The 20,765-nt window shown below is 35.3% G+C and overlaps 1 protein-coding gene across 1 annotated transcript; it reads right to left on the bottom strand.

The window, feature by feature from the left end:
* Positions 1-12,544: 12,544 nt before the first annotated feature.
* Positions 12,545-17,947, bottom strand: LOC128549003 (uncharacterized). Its single transcript, XM_053524911.1, has 2 exons — positions 17,873-17,947; positions 12,545-17,541 (listed from the first exon to the last, which is right to left on the bottom strand). The coding sequence occupies exon 2, from the start codon at positions 16,685-16,687 to the stop codon at positions 14,822-14,824; it is 1,866 nt and encodes a 621-aa protein (XP_053380886.1). The 5' UTR covers positions 16,688-17,541; positions 17,873-17,947; the 3' UTR covers positions 12,545-14,821.
* Positions 17,948-20,765: the final 2,818 nt, after the last annotated feature.

Below are 20,765 nucleotides of genomic sequence, written 5' to 3'. Positions count from 1 at the left end.
ACGTCTGCATAAAATAGTATAATGATCTCAGAATGTAGCCTAGGTCCTGACAAAAACCGTAGCTCTATGCTTAGGTCCTTACACGAATTGCTGCTCTTTGCCTTGGTCTCTTCAATACACACAGCTGTACGCCAGGGACCTTACAAGAATCGCGGCTCTTTGCCTTACCAGAATTATCGCTCTATGCATAGGTCCTTACAAGAATTACAGCTAGATCCTTACAGGAATTACAGCTCTATGTCTAGGTCCTTACAAATATCGCAGCTCTATGCCTAGGTCTTTTCAAAAGTTACAGCGATGTGCCTAGGTTCTTACAAGAAATGCTGCTCTATTCCTTATGCCTATGTTCCTTACAAAATAACAGCTCTATGCCTAGATCCGTACAAGTCTCGCATCTCTATGCCTAGGTCTTTTTAAAAATTACAGCCCTATGCCAAGGTCCTTATAAGAATTGCAGCTATATGTCTAGGGCCTTACAAGAATGGAAGAAAGAAGAAAATCAAGCTCTATATATTCTGCGATAAACAACGTTTGACGCGCGGACGGACCGGTAAGAGAGCATTATGACGTCAATTATGACGTCATATTGCCGCATGACGTTCGATACATTACTCCTTGCGTAAACTAAGTCCAGTGTAATATCTATTAAAATATATCAATGAACATGTCAGAATGAAAACAGTCAAGGCTTTCTTGCTATTTATCGTCTAATTTATCACGGTTCATCGTTCAAATGCTTCAGTATTTAACCACTCCGGCTAACACCCTCGTGGTTCAATCCCTACGCATCTGAATTCTGAACCGTGGTAAATTAGACGATAAACAACTCGAAGGCCTTGATTATTTGTTAAATAACATATTTCCTCTTATTATTGATAACCGCCGTTCATTTCCATGTTTTTTTTTTCTTTTAAGTTTTATAGCAAAAGTCAAAAGTCCTACGGGCATATGACGACAACAAAAAATCGTATTAATTTTATATAAATGTTAGAATGATAATGAACATAGTTGATGGAATTGCAGATTAAATATAGAAAAAAACCAGTTAATTAAAGTGCAAGTAATTCCCATATCAGACAGGGACTTTCGACGCCATTGTGAATTTTGCTGTAGGAGAATAACTTGGGGAATCTCACAGGGTTAATTAAAATGGCAAATAATTCATTGTCACTCAGTTTTAATTCGACAGCGTCTTTGATGTAGTTTTATTGTTTTAGCATTTAAATGCTCAATTGTGACAGGATGCCATCTTTCACACTCTACAACGGGCGTCAGTGCTAATTTAATACAGGTGTTCCAAGTTGACAAATACATTATACTCTCGCGTTTACGACCGACTGTAAGGACCTAGGCATAGAGCTGCGATTCTTGTAAGGACCTGGGCATAGAACTGCGATTCTTGTAAGGACCTATGCATAGAGCTGCGATTTTTGTAAGGACCTAGGCATAGAGTTTCCATTCTTGTAAGGACCTAGACATATAGCTGCAATTCTTATAAGGACCTTGGCATAGGGCTGTAATTTTTAAAAGGACCTAGCCATAGAGATGCGAGACTTGTACGGATCTAGGCATAGAGCTGTTATTTTTGTAAGGAACATAGGCATAAGACATAGAGGTGTATTTCTTGTAAGAACCTAGGCACATCGCTGTAACTTTTGAAAGGACCTAGGCATAGAGCTGCGATATTTGTAAGGACCTAGGCATAGAGTTTCCATTCTTGTAAGGACCTAGACATATAGCTGCAATTCTTATAAGGACCTAGGCATAGGGTTGTAATTTTTAAAAGGACCTAGGCATAGAGATGCGAGACTTGTAAGGACATAGACATAGAGTTGTAATTTTTGAAAGGAACATAGTTATAAGGAATAGAGCAGCATTTCTTGTCCTTCTTGAATTATTTCAGTAGATGAAGTTAAATGCTCTAACTTCACGGTGTCTGTGCTGGACGGTGAAGATGCCATGTTACCGTGTATCCTTCCGCCACAGCTGTCGGAAAATAAAACCGTAAGTTAAGAAAAATAATAACATACAACAAAGTTAAAATACAAAAATAGTCCCCACAGACATACTTGGACAATAATTTGCAGTGCAAAGTGCAGAATCTGTAGTACTAAAGGTAAAGATTGAAGTAAGCAGATGATAATAGTCCCGAATAATTTCAAGCACGAAAGTGAAACAGCTATCTGTTTTGTTGGGCTGTGCTTTTTGTTGTTTTTTTCTATTACGTTCATCGCCGATTGCCATTATGTAACGGCGGTCAATTAGTGAGGCTGGGTTCTGCACAAGTACTGCCTTAACCTCCACAAATCAGTTAATAACTGACAAAATGATTATCAGTATTCAGATGTTAAAAAGCGAGGCTCAAATGATGCTGAAATAGTAAGTGATAATACATGTACTATATATAGTAATGTAAGGATTTCAGGAAGATTGCAGCTGATCTATGAGGTATTTGCATAATTAATTACTTTAAAGGAAACAAGAGATAACACTTGTCCGTGCTGTAAGCAATAAATAATATTTATATACCTTAGAACATTATATGTGTACCCGCAAGGCTTAAAATTGCTTTATGCTATTAACAACAGTATTTTTGGTCTAGTATAATAGGATCGGCGAGGTTATGTTCCTCGTGATGATCTGAGAGGTGTCATTTTCCTACGCCTTTGCAAAACTCGTGGGATTGGATAACTAACGAGCTTTACGACTGTGTGTTGTTGATAAAACACGGTAAAACACTTAAGAATACACAGAAAAGTATCTAGGAAATATACGATATCATAGCTTGAGGAAAATCTGCCGATGACGAGTTGATACAGACAAAGTCTAAGCCTCATTTATCAAGAAAGAAAAAAAGTAATGTTTTAATTAAGTAAACACACGGCACAGTCGGTCGTTGGATACTTAAGATTACATTTTTTTTACTTACGACTAAATTTTCCCGTCATAACGAGCTATTAAGTGGTAATTACGAGACCATATTTCGTAATTATGAGACTGTTTTGTCTTAATTAAGTCATAGCTTTCACATAAGCACGAGAAAAAGTGACTACGAGATAAAAACAATTACCTTTATAGTTAATTTTACTTCAGTTAAAGCAGTTATCTACAGATACAATATTCAGGTCATGTACAAAGACGTTTAGGCCTTGATAAATATATACTGCTCTTTTTCAGGTGTACTGGAACTTTGGCAAGAAGACGTTGTCCGAGGGAGAGAATATAACCATCCAAAGCAGCGAAGACAGGTTCTCTCTGTATAGACCCTATAACAGCGACTGGTACCATACATAATCATCCTTGGCCCGTTTTCAACTACACTAAGACTTAAGAACTGGAAATATTAAATTTGTCATTACTGTGTTTAAAGAAAACTTGACGAAAGTTTGCTTACGCTGTCTATAGCTGGAGAATAAATATCTATTTCTCATTTACAATCTATGCGAATTTAATAATGAGCAAATTGAAGTTTGAGCATTCTAAGATCAATTGTATTATGTTTTATGGACGAAGTTATTCCTACTTTACATTTGTTTTATCTACTTTCTTGCTTATAGTGGCCAGTCAACCAATCCAGTATTCCTGAATTTCGTAACTGCGTTATCTTGTTCTCCGTGAGAAAGTGTGAACTTCGCTAAACAAATGAATGGTGTGAGATGTATCTTATGTCAAATCGCCACTTCCGCTTCGTTTCAAGGTTCTCACTCCTTCCATCTTGATTGGTATATTTGTGTTTTTCCTTCCAAGGTTACTGGTTAAAATCTAACTATTTGGAGCCGATGATGTCTTTTCTGTAAGCATAATACTTGGTAATGCTTGATACAAATTCCACTTCACCTGCAGGTACCTACGTATATCTCCAGCAGTAATGGGAGACGAGGGAATCTATCAATGCCACGTTGAAGACGCTTTCACTTCTACTGTTCAACTTCTCGTGGAATGTAATAAAGTTTTCTTACATTTTTGTATCCAGTATCCACTTTGCATTTATTCATGAACCAATTACATTGTAGTAAAAACGTTTTATATAAAATGTGATATTATATGAATGTAATCCTTTGTTTTTTCTTTGAATGCTTAATCTAAAATGGCAACAAACACATTGAATATTAATGACTATTAACACAGGACAATTCGCAGTTTTCTTTGTGACTTTGCCGCTGTGACAGATTGAATCTGTTCTGAAGCACATTTATGTATAATGAGTTTTATGTATTTTCATTAAAAACTGGAATGCTTTACTATTTATGTGTATTTGTATATACTTAATACTAATAATATACTTCAAAATGTATCTTTACATTATATTTTCAGCACCACCGGTTGTCACAGGCTACCTGGCAAACAAAATTTACCTGCAAGTGTGTAACACTGCACGAGTAACATTATATTGTAATGTGACTGGACGACCGCAACCCACAATCAAATGGTATAAAAGAATATCCAAGGAAAAGCTAAAATGTAAGACAAATCTTCATTTAGTTAATCGTTACGCTGCCCACCAAATTTAATGTGATAATTACGCTAGTAACAGTTTTCTAAACATATAGTATAATTGATTGTCGATTCTACATCACAAACATAAATATATAACCTGGTTCAATATCCACTTTTTATTGCAAAGCTAAATTGATTGTCTGATCCAGGAACCGACTATTCACAGCAAACCTAAACACACAGTCTGGTACAGTACATATATTCTCCAGCATAAACCTAGCCACACAGCCTGATACAGTACATAGATTCTCCACCACAAACCGAAAAACATAGTCTGATAAAGTACATAGATTCTTTACCGCAAACCTAAAAACATAGCCTGGTACATTGCATAGATTCTCCTGCACAAGCGTAACCACAGAGTCTGATACAGTACATAGATTCTCCACCACAAACCTAAACACATAGTCTGATAAGTACATAGATTCTATACCGCAAACCTAAACCCATAGTCTGGTACACTACACAGATTCTCCACCACAAACCTACACAGAGTCTGATACAGTACACATATTATATACCGCAAACCTAAACACAGAGCCTGATACATTACATAGATTCTATACAGCAAACCTAAACACATGATCTGGTACACTACATAGATTCTCCGCCACAAACCTTAACACATAGACTGATACAGTACATAGATTTTATACTGCAAATCTGAACACAAAGTCTGGTACACTACATAGATTATCCAACACAAACTTAAACACAGAGTCTGGTACAGTACACAGATTCTATACCACAAACCTAAACGCATAGTCTGATACATTACATAGATTTTATATCGCAAACCTAAACAATTAGTCTGATACGCTACATAGATTCTCCATCAAAAACCTAAACACAGTCTGATACAATACATAGATTCTATACCGCAAACCTAAAACATAGTCTGGTACAGTACATAGATTCTACACCACAAACGTTAACACAGAATCTGATACAGTACATAGATTCTCCACCACAAACCTAAACACATAGTCTGTTAAGTACATAGATTCTATTCCGCAAACCTAAACCCATAGTCTGACACATTACATAGATTCTATTCCGCAAACCTAAACACATAGTCCGATACATTACATATATTTTCCGCCACAAACCTAAACACATAGGCTGATACAGTATATAGATTCTATACCGCAAACTTAAACACATAGTCTGAAACACTACATAGATTCTCCACAACAAACCTAAACACAGTCTGATTCAGAACATTGAGTCTATACCGTAAACCTAAACACATTGTCCGGTACAGTTTATAGATTCTCCACCGCAAACCTAACCACATAGTCTGATTCACTTTGCCATACCGTCATATACAGACCGCCTCCATCCAAACAAAATGGGTTGAAAACCAACATATTTCTTGAAGAAGAATGGCCACAGTATCTTGCAAAATATGCGACTTTGGACAAAAATATTATAATAACTGGCGACTAAAATTTCCATCTTGATAACCCGGCAGATTGTGACACGACCAGGTTTATGAGTGTTTTACAGTCTTGTGGAATGTCACAACTTGTGCATGAACACACTCATGTTCGCGGCCACACACTCAATGTGGTGATTACGAGGGATTCAGACAAAACTGTGTCAAATATAGAAGTAAGAGACCCAGGGTTGTCAGACGGCACTGTGAAAACTACGAAAGATCACTTTGCAGTAACTTTTAATGCGGCCGCGACAAAACCTTTGCCTGTAAGAAAAAGGATATCTTTCCGAAGACTGCGCTCTATTGATATTGAGTCATTCAAATCTGATATAATGGCATCTGAAACCCTTTGCAATAGTGTAAAATGTTGAAGAGATAGTAGAGGTATATACCACTGGACTGTCGGTGCTGATTGATAAACATGCACCATTACGAACAAAAACGATAACGCAAAGACCTACATGCCCGTGGTACACGGAAGTACTTCACGACACCAAACACACCAGACGAAAACTTGAACGGAAATGGCGTACTAGCAGACTTGCAATTGATCATGAAATATACAGAAACCAATGTGCTGTTATGAACAAAATGCTACGAAAAGCTAGAATTGATTACTTCTCGGACAAAGTTTCATCCTGCGGACGGGACAAAAAGAGTTTGTTTAAGATCACTAAACATCTATTGGACGGACCTAGTGAGGTTTCTCTGCCCTCGGGTAGGACATCGCAGGTCCTTGCACGGGAATTTAGTGATTTCTTTATTGAAAAAGTTGAAGGCATTCGGAACAAATTAACATCACAAATTCAATCAAATTCAAACACAGACAATAAAGAAACGAAAACGCAATCGAACACTGATATTAGCCGCTTAACGAATTTCAGTCCAGCATCAGAAGAAGAAGTCAAAACGCTTATTAACAGTTCACCGAATAAATCGTGTGAGCTCGACCCAATTCCTACTTGGCTTTTAAAATCATGCACAGCTGAACTTTCACCAATTCTAACAAAAATAGTGAACTTATCATTGGAAACTTCACAGTACCAAAATCTTTCAAAAGCTCTCGTATACGACCTCTCTTGAAGAAACAAAATCTTGGTGAAAATATGTTGAAGAACTACAGACCAGTGTCAAATCCCTGGACCAAAGTGAGGTCTCTATACTAGTGCTACTTGATTTGTCAGCAGCTTTTGATACAATAGACCACGCAACATTGTTACACCGTCTTGAACATCATTTCGGAATTGCTGATAAACCTCTCTCTTGGATGAAATCATATCTCACTGATCGTTATCAAACGGTGTATATAGATGGGAAACTATCAAAAACAGACCAGATGCATTTCAGTGTTCCTCAGGGTTCAGTACTAGGACCCAAATTCTACACCATGCACACGAAGTCTGTTGGTTCCATCTGTAAAAGACATGGACTTAAACATCATTTTTATGCTGACGATTCGCAATTATACCTACCGTTCAAACCAACGAATAAGCAATCTCAAACAGACACAATATATCGTGTTGAAGCGTGTCTTCAGGAAATTGTGTCATGGATGCACAGCAACATGCTCAAACTAAATACTGATAAGACGGACGTGATAGTTTTCGCCTCAAACAAAACTGCTCATTTAGTTGAAAACGTCACAATTACTGTTGGCGACTCTGAAATGAAACCATCGTCTTGTGTTAGGAACCTTGGGGCAATGCTTGACGTGAGATTATACATGGAACAGCACATAAACTCGGTATCCAGATCGTGCTAGGGTCAGATCAGACAAATTGGTCACATAGGAAAATATCTAACAACTGACGCAACAAAATCTCTAGTAAACTCCCTAGTTACATCACGGATGGACTATTGTAACGCGCTGCTGCATGGAATACCGAAAACAAATCTTAAAAGACTACAGCATGTTCAAAACACAGCAGCCCGCCTCATCACAAAATCGTCCCGTTATGACCATGTTACTCCTATCCTGAAAGATTTCCACGGGCTACCTGTAGAGTACAGAATCAAATTCAAAATCCTAACACTTACCTATAAAACATTACATAACAAAGGTCCAGTATATATCAAGAAAAGGCTGAATGTGTACCAACCAAAACGAGACTTACGATCCCAGAATGGTTCACTAAGACTGGAGTTACCTGCGAACATTCGAACAGCAACTTATGGTGACAGACGTTTTGAAACAGCCGCTGCAAAGCTTTGGAACGCACTCCCTCCAGGAATACGGGATTCAAAATCATTGTGTTTATTTAAAACATGACTGAAAACACACTTTTTCATTCAAGAATACGGGAGATAGTTTTTGAGATGACTGGACGAAGTCCCACACTTGTAAAATGGAACTGTGATATTGAAGTGTGTGGTCTTCCTTTCTAAAACAGTATATGATGGCACCATTAACCGGGGGGTTTGAACCTCTATATGCAGCTCGTCTGGGCGTACTAGGTGCTTTAAGCACTGGTATTGGCAATAGGGGTATAATGACCTCAAGGGGTGGGGTGCGGTCATGACTGTTTGTTACAATAAGGCTGTAATTATTGTCATTGTCATTAATAATATTGTTATAAGGCCTAACTAAAGTAAAGGAACCAGCGTGGGAGCCATCTGGTCTAGTCGCGTAATGGCGGACAGGTTTTTGAACACTAATTTTTCACTTGGCATGGCAACAGAGGTCTAAACTAAAGCTAGTTTCTGTTTAAATTTCATTGTGGATGTATTTTTGACATTTTGGTAGGAAAAAAGGGGAGAGCATGTTGTACTTGGTGAAGTGAAGCTCAGTTTTAGTATGAGTAGTACTTCCAGGTCACAGCAGTGTGATTTTGATGATATTTTACAGTAAGCAAATGTGACCAGAGAAATCTCTCTTAGAAAATAATGACCCCTACTTTTCTCTTCATTTTATACCAGTTTTATCATAACTCTTTAAAATGAGGTAAGGATTTTTTCTCTGAAATGGGTCTAGCTATGTTTCGTAGCTCTTTAAAAAATGTCAGTTTTATATAGAATATATAGGGAAAAGTGTTTACCTGTTTGTGACCTATAAGAAAATGTGGGCAAAAATTGAGATTTGTCCAGATATTACTATAAATGGACTAGTTTGGTCAGATTTTGGTAAAAAAGAGCATTTCATTGAAATTTTGCTACAAAAATTGATAAAAACCAAAAAAATCACATTTTCACTGTTTTGGGTGTATTTTTTTTAAATGCACATTTACACACTAAATTTTGCCCATTTATAGCTTTCAGAGGGGACATTTGGTACATTTCAAAGTGTTAGTATGTAATTTGCTTGCATATTATAGTAAAAATTTATCATAACTCTTTAAAATTAGGTAAGGATATGTTCTCTGAAATGGGTCTAGCTATGTTTCGTAGCTCTTTAAAAATGTCAGTTTTATATAGAATATATAGGGGAAAATACTTACCTGTTTGTGACCTATAATAACTATTATTATTATTGTGTACATCGCCATTGAATATATCATTTATAAAAATAGGCGTTTAATCAAATTATTCAGTTTCAGTTTCAGTTTTATGATTTTCCTACATATCTGCGATATGTCACATGTTTAATTGTAAAGCGCCCTTGAACGTATATTTCATATGGAAAGGGCGCTCAACAAATCTGGTATAATAATAAATAATAATAATAATTCAGTACCAGTATATAACGTAAACCTAAACATATAATCGTCTTTGGTATTTCTACTGTACACCACTTCCCTAAATACACAGTCTACTAAACAGCATAGACCTAAATACAAAATTTTTGTAGCAAGAAGTTATTTTACTTTCAGTTTGACAAACATTTGGTATAAAGGTTTTCATATTGTAATTTTGTACCCTCAATCGGTGTTTGGTATACATTCTACATTACAATTACACAATAACATGCAGTGGGTCAATCATGTTATGGGACATGGACACGTTTATACTAAAATATTATGTGTTTTCTTGCATTTCTAGACTTAGACCTTAACACAGAAAGTATCTTTATTCCTGACGTCGGTCATTCTAATGCCGGTATATACCTTTGCCAAGTGTCAAACAAACATGGTCAGACAGGCATGGAGTTCCATATAACTGTGGTCGGTGAGTTTCCTTAGAGCGTGGTTATCATTTTGTTTTATTTACGCGTCATGTCAGAAAAGAACAGTACTGTTATGAAATGAAACAAGGTACTTATGTAGGTCGTTGTTTATATCACTTCGTGTCTTGCGTGATCATACACCGTACATCTTCTGCTTAAATCCAACTATAGTAATAACATCTGCATTTATTGAATGGTAATTTATAATGCCTTAAAAGGAAAGGCAATGTTGTTCTTATCTTAATTCCATCTGAAAGGATTTTTTAAATCATTTAGAAGAGTGAAATAATTTTCAAAATAGGCTTAATATCTGCGGATGTCTCTAAATTGCTTTTTGTACTTTTAGCATGTTTAAATGTTGAGTTCTGCTCAACCCGGGGCTAGAGGGCGTGGACGGTAGCCTGCATTTCCACTACCGTCCATGAACAGGCTCAATCAAACCGAGCCTGCAACATTTTCGTTTTTGTCGTGTTGAGCGACCTGTGAAGTTTCCACTTTTCTCTATTTTAAAATGAGAAAGTTATGAGCATTTAAATAGTTTATCAAAATGGTGCCCATTTTGTTTCCATGGCAATAAAAAACAAGATGGTGGATTTATTAAATTTCTAGATACGTATTTGAACTGTATTTACTTATTTCTGTTAGAAATGTCTTTACTTTTTCCAGCTTTTACACTCAAGAAACATCTGAAAATAATCTATTTAAAATGTTATTTGCCAAATAACGAATTCAGAAGTGTGTAAATGACGTCATAAACACACTAAGATGGCTTCCTCCATGATCAGCCATTTTCTAAAATTTCAAACTGCTATAACTATTTTAACAGTGGTCCGATTTTAAAAATTCTTTCAGTGTTAAGAAAGGCTTGAAAATGGCTCTCATACAGAAATAACTTACTATAAGGCATTCCTTGGCCTTTAAAATAAATGAGATATAAATGTGCATAGGCAGAGAGCAATAAAGCAAGATGCATTTTCTTTCACGTTGTTAACTATAAAAAAAGTAGCTTTGTATGTTCCACCAATAACAGTATATATATTCTATCAAGAACATCCAAATCTTTTTTTTTTTATTATTATTTTTCTTCCTCTCCTTTATTTTACTCTCCTCCTTTTTTATTACTTTTTCAAATGATATAGACATTTATAATAAATAATGAATACAAAAGATTAAGCAAGAATGTACTTTTTTCAATATTAGAAAGAAATAACTGTCACTGATGTATTTGTTGTAAATGTACTGTACCTATTTGGAAATAAAAATATATTACCAAAAAAAAATGTTCCCAACAAAATTCTTGAGTTGATATTCCGACATCTTTCTATTGCACCGGCCACGTTTTATATGAATGCCATATAAACGTGCATAGGCAGAGAGCATTAAAGCAATATGCACTTTCATTCGAGTTGTTAACGTTTATTTTTTGAAAATGTATCTTTGTATGTTCACAACAAACATCTTGAGTTAAGATTGCGACATGTTCTATGCTTGCATCGGCCACTTTTTTTAAAGATATTTCGAGTAGTAAAAAACGTTATAAAGTATGCAATGACAACAAACAGAAAATAACATTGTTATCGTTCTGCATTTAACAGCTGGTTGGCCAGTTTCTTTATGTCCTCTAGTGTTACTAAAGACTTATCTTCTTCAGCCATTAGCAAAATCAGTTTTGGAGAGGTCAAAACCTTCTCTACCGTATGTCAAACAGACATTACACATTTTAGTTAACCTGGTGTATGAAAATGTGTGAAATAAACAAATATCATCTCATAAGGCTGGTTCAATACTGTTTCTTAAATATTAACTTATTGACTATCATAATCAAAAGCTTTTTGTAATGGTATATTCCAAACTTTGACGTTTTCTAAGTAAATTTATGGAAAAAAATATTCTACTTGCTTATATATATTTGGCAGTTTTAATAACTAACAAAGTTCATTAAGTCATCAACGTTAATGGATGTGCATTAAGATATATAAAGATATATCAAACAAATGTGTTAAGAGTCATAATTTCATATTTTTATGTGGAATCATATTATTTGGCAATCAATTATTATTAAAGACTAAGTGCATACACATGTACATTGTAATTACATATCAAGTACATCTGATTAGTGGGTCGGGCAAAAATGTATCTATTGTAAAGATGGTGCAAATTGTAATAAAAGCATGGGACTTTCACACGATATCTTTATAAGACCATATTAGCTTCGAAATTGAGACGAGCCAGAACTATTTCTCTTAAGTGATATGGCCTAATTTTTTACGATATGACTGACCAAGATTAGACCTAAATTATGCATATAGATGTCATAAAGCTATCCAATATACTCAATAATATCCGATAGTCATGTAGATTTAAGAGATTTTGGCAAAATAAATAATTTATTTGTACAGATCAAAACATCATCTAACTGCATATAATACACTGTTTAAAAATATTATTAGAAAACTAGATTGCGCTATTTATCATGATTATGATAACCGCCGTATAGTAATCGGATACCTGAAACAACACAGCAAATAAACATGAACGAACTATAGATTTCTAAATAGTCGTTGGTTCATCAGATATCACTTGATATAAATTAAAATAAATAAAAGTAATGGTAAATGGTACATGTAAATGGCTACCTCAATATTTGAAACCTTATAATCGTCATTTTAATATGGGATTAAAAATACGAGCAAGGAAAGAAAGAATATTTGTACGACAAAATTTGAATGAGTCTCAAGTCCTATTCCACGAAAAGCGAATATTAACATCACATAAGAAGGCATGGTAGTGTCCCCAGTGAGACTTTAACGCACGACCTAACGGTTAAGCGGCAGACACATTAACCACTAAACCACCGCTCCTTCTTTTAGATAATTGGGGCAAGAGAAGCTGTTTATTCTCTCATAACTGGATATGGAAAATACAATGAATTTATGGATAAAGTGTGCAGTCTGTTCACGCACGAAAAGCAACTAAATGTGCGATTCACATCACGCCCCCGAACAGCGGCATAAGTGGCGTTCTATAGTATAGATATATTGAATTGACGCCAGGACTCTTGTGTGGATAAATATTACAAGTATCTCTTAAACTTTACTATGTTTTGGTGGTTTTCTAAATCATCGTCTGTCTAGTATTCTAATCCATAGATGGGCTTCAAGTTTTATCAAGGAGGATTTATCATAACGCATGCTAATATTTTGTATTAAATGCAAAACAATTTTATTTAGCAAAAATATCCTGAATAATTTCAACTGTTTATTAGAAGCATTTCTTGTGCTGCTTGCTACAAATATTTTGAACATATATATTTCAGACCTTGTAGAGGAACTAAATACAGCTAGTGGTCCTCAAGTGCCATATCAGAGTGGGCCCAGTCCAGTGTTAGGTTCAGCCATTCGTGCCAGTTGTGCCGACAAACATATCCTCTTTTTTCACTCTTTTGTTGTTGCTATATGGACTACACGTGCATTTGTTTACTCATTATAGCAATATAAAATGTTTAAGTTCTTCGCTGTACACCACTAAGAATAACAGATGAGCAATTGTACAGGCCACACTGAGTTACTAACTCGGGCAGTGTTTTTTGTCCTCATTCACAGTATTGTTTAGTGTATTTAATCAAGGTAGTTTACACTGTGCTATTTAATGTTTAGCAAACAGTTTCTGTTTTGTACGGCGGTTCGCCCGTCTTTCTTTTTTTTATAATTTCTTTTTTGTATTATGCTTAAACCGTCAAATATAACTAAATGAAATTTGTATTAATGAGCATTACAGCAGAGATTTTCAACCATAACACTTTTTCTTTATTTTCTTAAATTTCAACTAATTTAAAGGTCCATTATTAAGGGAAAGTGAGTTGGCAATTTTTTTCATAGCCAGTGCATAGACTTCTGCAAGACACTAAATAATGAAGATTGGCAGGTCAAAATTTACAGAAGGTCTTTGAAACTCAAAGAAATGTATGTGTATTATGTTGAAATTTCAATGAATCGACAGAATGACCCCCCCCCCAGGTCTTTTTAACTTTCTTAATACTTAATAGAAAAATAATTGTACATATACTGCGATTTATTTCGAATTTCTACATACCAACTTTCATTTTCCAATAAAATGAAACAGTTTCTGTGCTTTTTAAAAGAAATTAAAATGTTCACTTTCCTTAGTATTGGACCTTTAAATCATTATATTTGGAATAAATGATTATTACACATAAACGGAGCGTAGCGATTGACATTTTTTTATACCAAATGGTATTGTAATTTTTACAACAGACTGTCATATCTCCTTTTTTTTTACAAATCTGTTTTTTTCTTCTTGTTGTTTACAGCTTAATAAGTTGCTGTGTTTTAATTGTTTAAATGCGAAAATACACGTTTTATAAATTAGGATTAAACTTGTTGTTCCAAGCAATATTCAGTTAGTCTTTATTAAGACGTTTTCACTCACTGTTTTACTTCCATGAAAACACTCAATACAATAGAAATAGAAGTTGCCCGTTGTCCAGTGAATAGTCTACTTTCTCTGCTGGAAAAGCTTTCTAACACTGATTTACATAAAACGGTTATGATGATTTATAGGATTCAGATCAATTAAAAATGCGCCATAACTGGAAAGAACATTTCAAAGTGCGGCCATAACATATGCCTTATTTTGACTTTTGACCTCAATGTTAGAGTATCTGTCCGTCAGTAACAAAGATAACCTAAGAGGTTACAAAATGCATGTATTTAGTGTTTTAAAATGGTACAGTTAGTATACAGCAACATTTAAAAATGTCCAATTCAAAATTCCTTTGAGCAAAAGCGAAACTCTCTCAAATTTTCTGGTGGACGGTAGAATGGTATTTTCTCTTTAACATATCGATGAGCTGCTTCTTTAGCACTCAAAGCCACACACTCGTTCTTTAACTCTGTAATAAGTATGCCGCTTGTGTATACCCGAACAGCATGTGGAATTTCAAGAAGACTGTCTATAAACTTGCACCAGACTCTAAGATTCATTCTGACATTCATAAGTTCAATCTCTTTAAGATTTTTCATATCAGATGGATGTGCAATGACAGTGTCAGTAAAAGTGAAGTTGTCTAAGCAAAGAGTGATAGGACTGGTCAAATATGGCAACAACATAACCATTTGTCTGTTTATCATAGAATCAGTCCCATCACTCACCAGTATGATGTTTCTCAGTTTCCCTGCTTTTGTTAGACCATTACACACGTGTTTGACGTTGAGAATATTAACTGATAACGAACATATTTCAAGAAAATTGGTGTTTAAACTGCTTGCAAAGAAGCTCCCACGTATTTCGACATATTGGAGCATTCCATGCTTCGACAAGTCAATTTTGTGCTGACGACACCTGCTACAATTTACCGAGAGCGATAGCTGCTGCAGCTGTACAAAGTCCGTTAGTATGTTGCTCAAAGTACAACAATCGTCATGACTGAGACTGAGCGAGGGATCCGCAAAACTTAGAGTAGTAATAGTATGCATTTCAGGAAGAACTGTCACAAAATATTTGGCAAGTCTTCCGCAAGCATGCAAAAACACACTTTCAAGGGTTGATGAATTTTTTACCAGAATTTCAGCAACCTTATCATCATGCTGTTTCCTAATTGTCTCGTTTTGGAATTGGCTAAATATAAAACACGCTATGGCTTTCAATTTTTCGAATTCTGTAAGACGTTTCAATACTTGATATATTGTGTCAGCGTCAACACGATATTTGGTTGGAAAGTTTGGAAAGTTTTTCACTTCGTAACAGGATAGATGAATGCTTATAGACTTGACATTGTCTGCACAGACAATCTGTTCATCAAAACCAAACAGGTTCCTGTCGATCAATAAGTCATTTGAAGTAATATCTCTTATGTGAATACTGGATTTTAACGGTTTGCAATTACATTCTTTGATACAGTTGTCAATACACTCCTGAAGTTTTTCATACAAGTTGCAACCATTCCAAATTTCTAACGGCTTAAACATACTTTCTAAATGAAAGGCGGGTTGCAAATGCCTGTAATTCGATAAACGTTGGTCCAGATTAACAATGATGTAGATATACTTAGTAATGCGAGATATCAGACAAGGTTCTAAGCCACAAAGCATAACTAATACATTTAATTTGTCAAAAATGTCTTCGATGGATCTATACGTCGCAAGGTATTTCATAGCACATCGTTTGCATTTTTCTGCTAGTGGAGTTTCGGTCATTCTTTCGAATTCCGTTGCAATATATACCGCTGCTAGGTATTCTTGCACTGACTTATGGAGAAATGAATATGTTGAGCGGACAGGGCTGCTCAATTCACACAAACTTATCCTCTTGTCTTGAACTAAAATTCCTGTTTTCAACCCAAAGTTAGTCACGGTATCGGGTATCTTATGTTTCTGAAGCGTCGCATCTCTAAACGTCAATGACTGATCTTTAACCTTTCCAAAGAGAGTTTCAAAAGCTAATCGCGATAAGTGGTGTATTGCATAACTGTAGTCATTACATAATTCATATTTGTTCAAATACTCTGGCAACTCCTCTTGCGTCGAAGATTTCGACTGTTCTCTAATATTGTCAAGCTCGTGGTCTCCGTAGCTTCTGGTTTTTGTCCATTGTAAAATAAGTTCCAGGATATTGGTATACGTGGCAATCATTAATGTTTCTTGAAATTTATCATTAAACCAAAGACATATCAGCTGTTGCAAAATTATTGGTATATGGGTTATACTGGAAACAGAGCATTTGTTTAATCGTTCTTCAAAATCTACTTCACTTTTATTCTTCTTTGTCAATGTGTTCAAAATTTGGATCGATTAAGTGGTCATTATTTTGATAGAATCCTGATGTATACCTTTAAGATCAACTTTCAAATGAACTTCATTTTCACGTATATTCAGCGAGTGAAATTTCCATGGCCTAGACGTTGTTAATACTGTGTACCCCTTTCTTAGATCTCGCGTAGGCAGTCCTTTAGTCTGAAATTGTGAGTCTTGCTTCTCTTGTGACCATTCATCCAAACCGTCTAGTATAATGAGGCAGTTTTCCGGTTCGTTTGAAAGGATGGTATCAAGAATTTGGTCGCTATACTGTTTGCTCAACATCCTGTGAACACTGTCGCAGTCAGTGTTATGTCTCAAGGTAATGTAAAACAAGAATTCAAAATTTTCCATTTCTTCTATTATACCTAGCTTATCTTTTAATATCGTTTTATGAGTAGAGTGTGCAAGGCACCAGCTATGTACTAGACTCTTACAGAAATAACTTTTTCCCGACCCGGCTTCTCCTACTACGTATATGGTCTTTATTCTCCTACATTGTTGTCGGAATATTTCAGGCATTGAAATTGTAACTTCCGTTTCCTCCTTTGAATACTTATGTTCTTTTACAGTTAGCCATGGATCAACATATACCTCGTTGATAGTTGTCATGGTCAGCTCCGGTTGTATTGGTAGCGCAGATACTTCGACAACATTATTTTTATACAGTTGAATAATCTTTCTCTGAAAGTCTAAGTAAATGGTTCATGATTATATACATGTTACTTCGTCATATTCAATAAAGTTGAGCATACAATAGAAAGTTAAGAGACAAAAGATTATTGTAATTATATTTGATTTACTTATATGTCAAAATAAACATGGAGAAAAAGCTGTTCAATCTTCTTAGTGAACATAAAAAGCTAAACGTATAACAAATGCCAAAAACCAAATTTAAGTGATTTTGAAGATATTGGCAAATACCGTGTTTGTGATATAATTTAACATTTGTTTGGTAAATATAGAAATTTTCAGAGCACACTAACCATTTAGATTAATAAGTCTAAATTTCATTTTATTTACCATTTTTCTTTTCGCTGTATATATATTCCTTCTCCAAGTTCTTGTCGGTTTCGTTGGGCGGCGCTTTATTTTCCTGAGAAAAGATAATCTGAATTTATCTGACAAGACCAAGCTATGTTTCAGTAACAACACAATGTGTTCCAGCAAAATAAAGAAACTAAATGTTAAGTATTAATGGCAATATCCTTTTAACTTTTCGGGATAAATAAATCTGCTTCTAATAACATTTCGAAAAATTGTATAAAAGTGTTTCAAAAATACGAGGAAAACAAGTGAATGAAGTATTGCCATGCAATACAAAGTCCCCTACTGCAGTATAGCATAATGAACTGATATCTGTCAACGATGTATAAACAATATTATACTATATATACAGTATGTTATAAACAAAAGACTTGGATTAAAATTTGTACATATAAAACCCTATAGTTGTTTTCATATAGCATTTATGGCCGATTATCAAAAAGGTAACGTTATTTATAATAAAAAAAGTCCATATAAGTCCACATAAAACTCTCTACCAGGTAGAGATAGGTTAAAATACACCTAAAATTGGATGTAACATGCATGCAGGTTTTTGTGCATGACACTCCCTCTTATTGTGGAGAACATTTGTGCAAAGTAATATTCAAATCCTGTTTTGTATAACAAAGTTATACACCAGACAGGAAGGATGTCCAATTAATCTTTGATCTCCAAGTGTGACATTGACATTTAAGCTAGGGTTCTGTGTGTTTCATCAGGGGGAACATTTATGCCAAGTAATATTAAAATCTCTTGATGGAAGTCAGAGTTCTGGACCGGAAAGGAAAAAAACCTATTAACCTTTGACCTCCAATTGTGACCTTGACCTTTGAACTAGGGGTCGGGATTTTGCGCATGACACGTCAACTCATCATGGAAAACATTTGTGCCAAGTAATGCCTTCATGGATGGCAGAGTTATGGACAGGACCCTGTTCATGCCATGTTAACATTTGACTTCCAAGTGTGATCTTGACCTTTGAGCTAGGGGTCTGAAAGTTTTGCATATGACACATTGTCTTATTATGAGGTACATTTGTGCCAAGGAAAAATCCCTTCATGGATGACAGAGTTATGGACCGGAAAAAAAGCTCTGTTGACCTTTGACCTCCAATTGTGACCTTGACCTTTTAGCTAGGGGTTCGGGTTGTGCGCTTGACACGTTGTCTCATCATGGGGAACATTTGTGCCAAGTAATATAAAAATCCCTTCATGGATGACAGAGTTATGGACCGGACACGAAACAGACCGTGTTCATGCCATGTTTACATTTGACTGCCAAGTGTGACCTTGACCTTTGAGGTATTGACCGGACAGGAAAAAAACCCTGTTGAATTTGACCTCAAATTGTGACCTTGGCCTTTAAGCTAAGGGTCCGAGTTTTGCACAATACACATCGTCTCATCATGGGGAACATTTGTACCAAGTAATATGAAAATTCCTTCATGGATGACAGAGTTGTTGACAGGGCACGAAATTGCGGATGGACGGACGAACGGAATGACGGACGGAAAAGCGCATACCTATAGTCCCTGAAACTGGTTTTCAACCAGTAGGGGACTAATAATGGCTTTAGCCGTTTTCTTTCCATGAAAGTGTAAGTTTATATTGTAACATTTTTTTTTTATTTTATTATTTTTTTTTTGGCTTTAACGTCGCACCGACACAAGGTCATATGGCAAGAGGAAGACTCACGGTACATCTCCGTGTATTACATTTGTACTTCATCATGGGCGAACACCTTGGTAGAACAACCGACCTTCCGTAAGCCAGGTGGATAGCTTCCTCACATGAAGAATTCAACGCCTCGAGCGAGGTTCGAAGCCACTTCGGTGAAGGACCTTAAGCATTCAGCCACATAGGCCTCTCTATAATGTCACTATTTAGGTACATTATAAGAGATAACTAGTTATATTAAGATAGGAAACAAATTAGTAAAAATAATATGAGTGAATGATAAACTTTGGCCAAACTAAAATTTTACAATTTGAAAAGAATTTCTTTCAATCTGAAATGATACATATATGATGGCAAGTTTCTAGTTACACAGCAACTATATGTTATGGTACTTTTTCCAGCATGTAATGCCGAATTTAAATATATATCTCTGATAAATGGCTAAGAAGAAAAGTTCAATTTCATATACATGATGATTTATGTAAAGACTATCTTTTCATAATGACCCTTTTAACCTGAAATGTCTCTATCAGACTCCACATCATATGTAAACATATGTCACCCTATCTATGACTCATACCAGATATATTAAATTGTAACAATAAAATTTTACTTGGCTTATCAGAAAGCATTTCTTACAGTATTATTTCAATGAATTTTGTTCAGTATTTTTTTTCTATTATAAAGAATTTGTACTAAATTGGAATTAAAGATTAAAGCAGTTACCCAAAAAGGAAGACAAAATGTAAAAGAGGTCGTTCTTTCGAACCATGGATACGAGGTTAACATTCTGCTACTGAAAACTGAAAATATCAAACTGGAACCAAAAATGAGACAATTTGTACACAAAAACCTTCTGAGGCTCAAGCACAAACTGAAAGCCGAGATGTGCTCCTAGTGAAATATGTAAGCCACAAGTTTACCTACAGACTCAGTACACCACTAATAGTTCCAGCAATATAAAGACTTTTTCGCATGTTTAAAAGGTCTGAAAAGTGAAAATATTCACATTTTCAGAACACCAACAAGAAAAAATATACAAGTTTCTTCAAGTTTGCCTTTAGTTTATCCTTAAAACTGAACACAGTTTTCTATCAGATACCTTATATTGTGACGCGTATAAGTCTTACAATTGTAGCCGATACATGAAAATGAACAAATTTTATAATTTCAAACTTTTTTATGGTCTAAAA

Source organism: Mercenaria mercenaria, chromosome 15, assembly GCF_021730395.1.
Source record: "Mercenaria mercenaria strain notata chromosome 15, MADL_Memer_1, whole genome shotgun sequence".
In the NCBI taxonomy this organism is placed as follows: domain Eukaryota; kingdom Metazoa; phylum Mollusca; class Bivalvia; order Venerida; family Veneridae; genus Mercenaria; species Mercenaria mercenaria.
The sequence above is the reverse complement of the archived record's forward strand: the minus strand, read 5'-3'. Positions and strand labels throughout refer to the sequence as shown.

Bases quoted from the DNA above. Each gene is read 5' to 3' on its own strand.
- LOC128549003 (XM_053524911.1), bottom strand. From the start codon at position 16,687: ATGATTGCCACGTATACCAATATCCTGGAACTTATTTTACAATGGACA.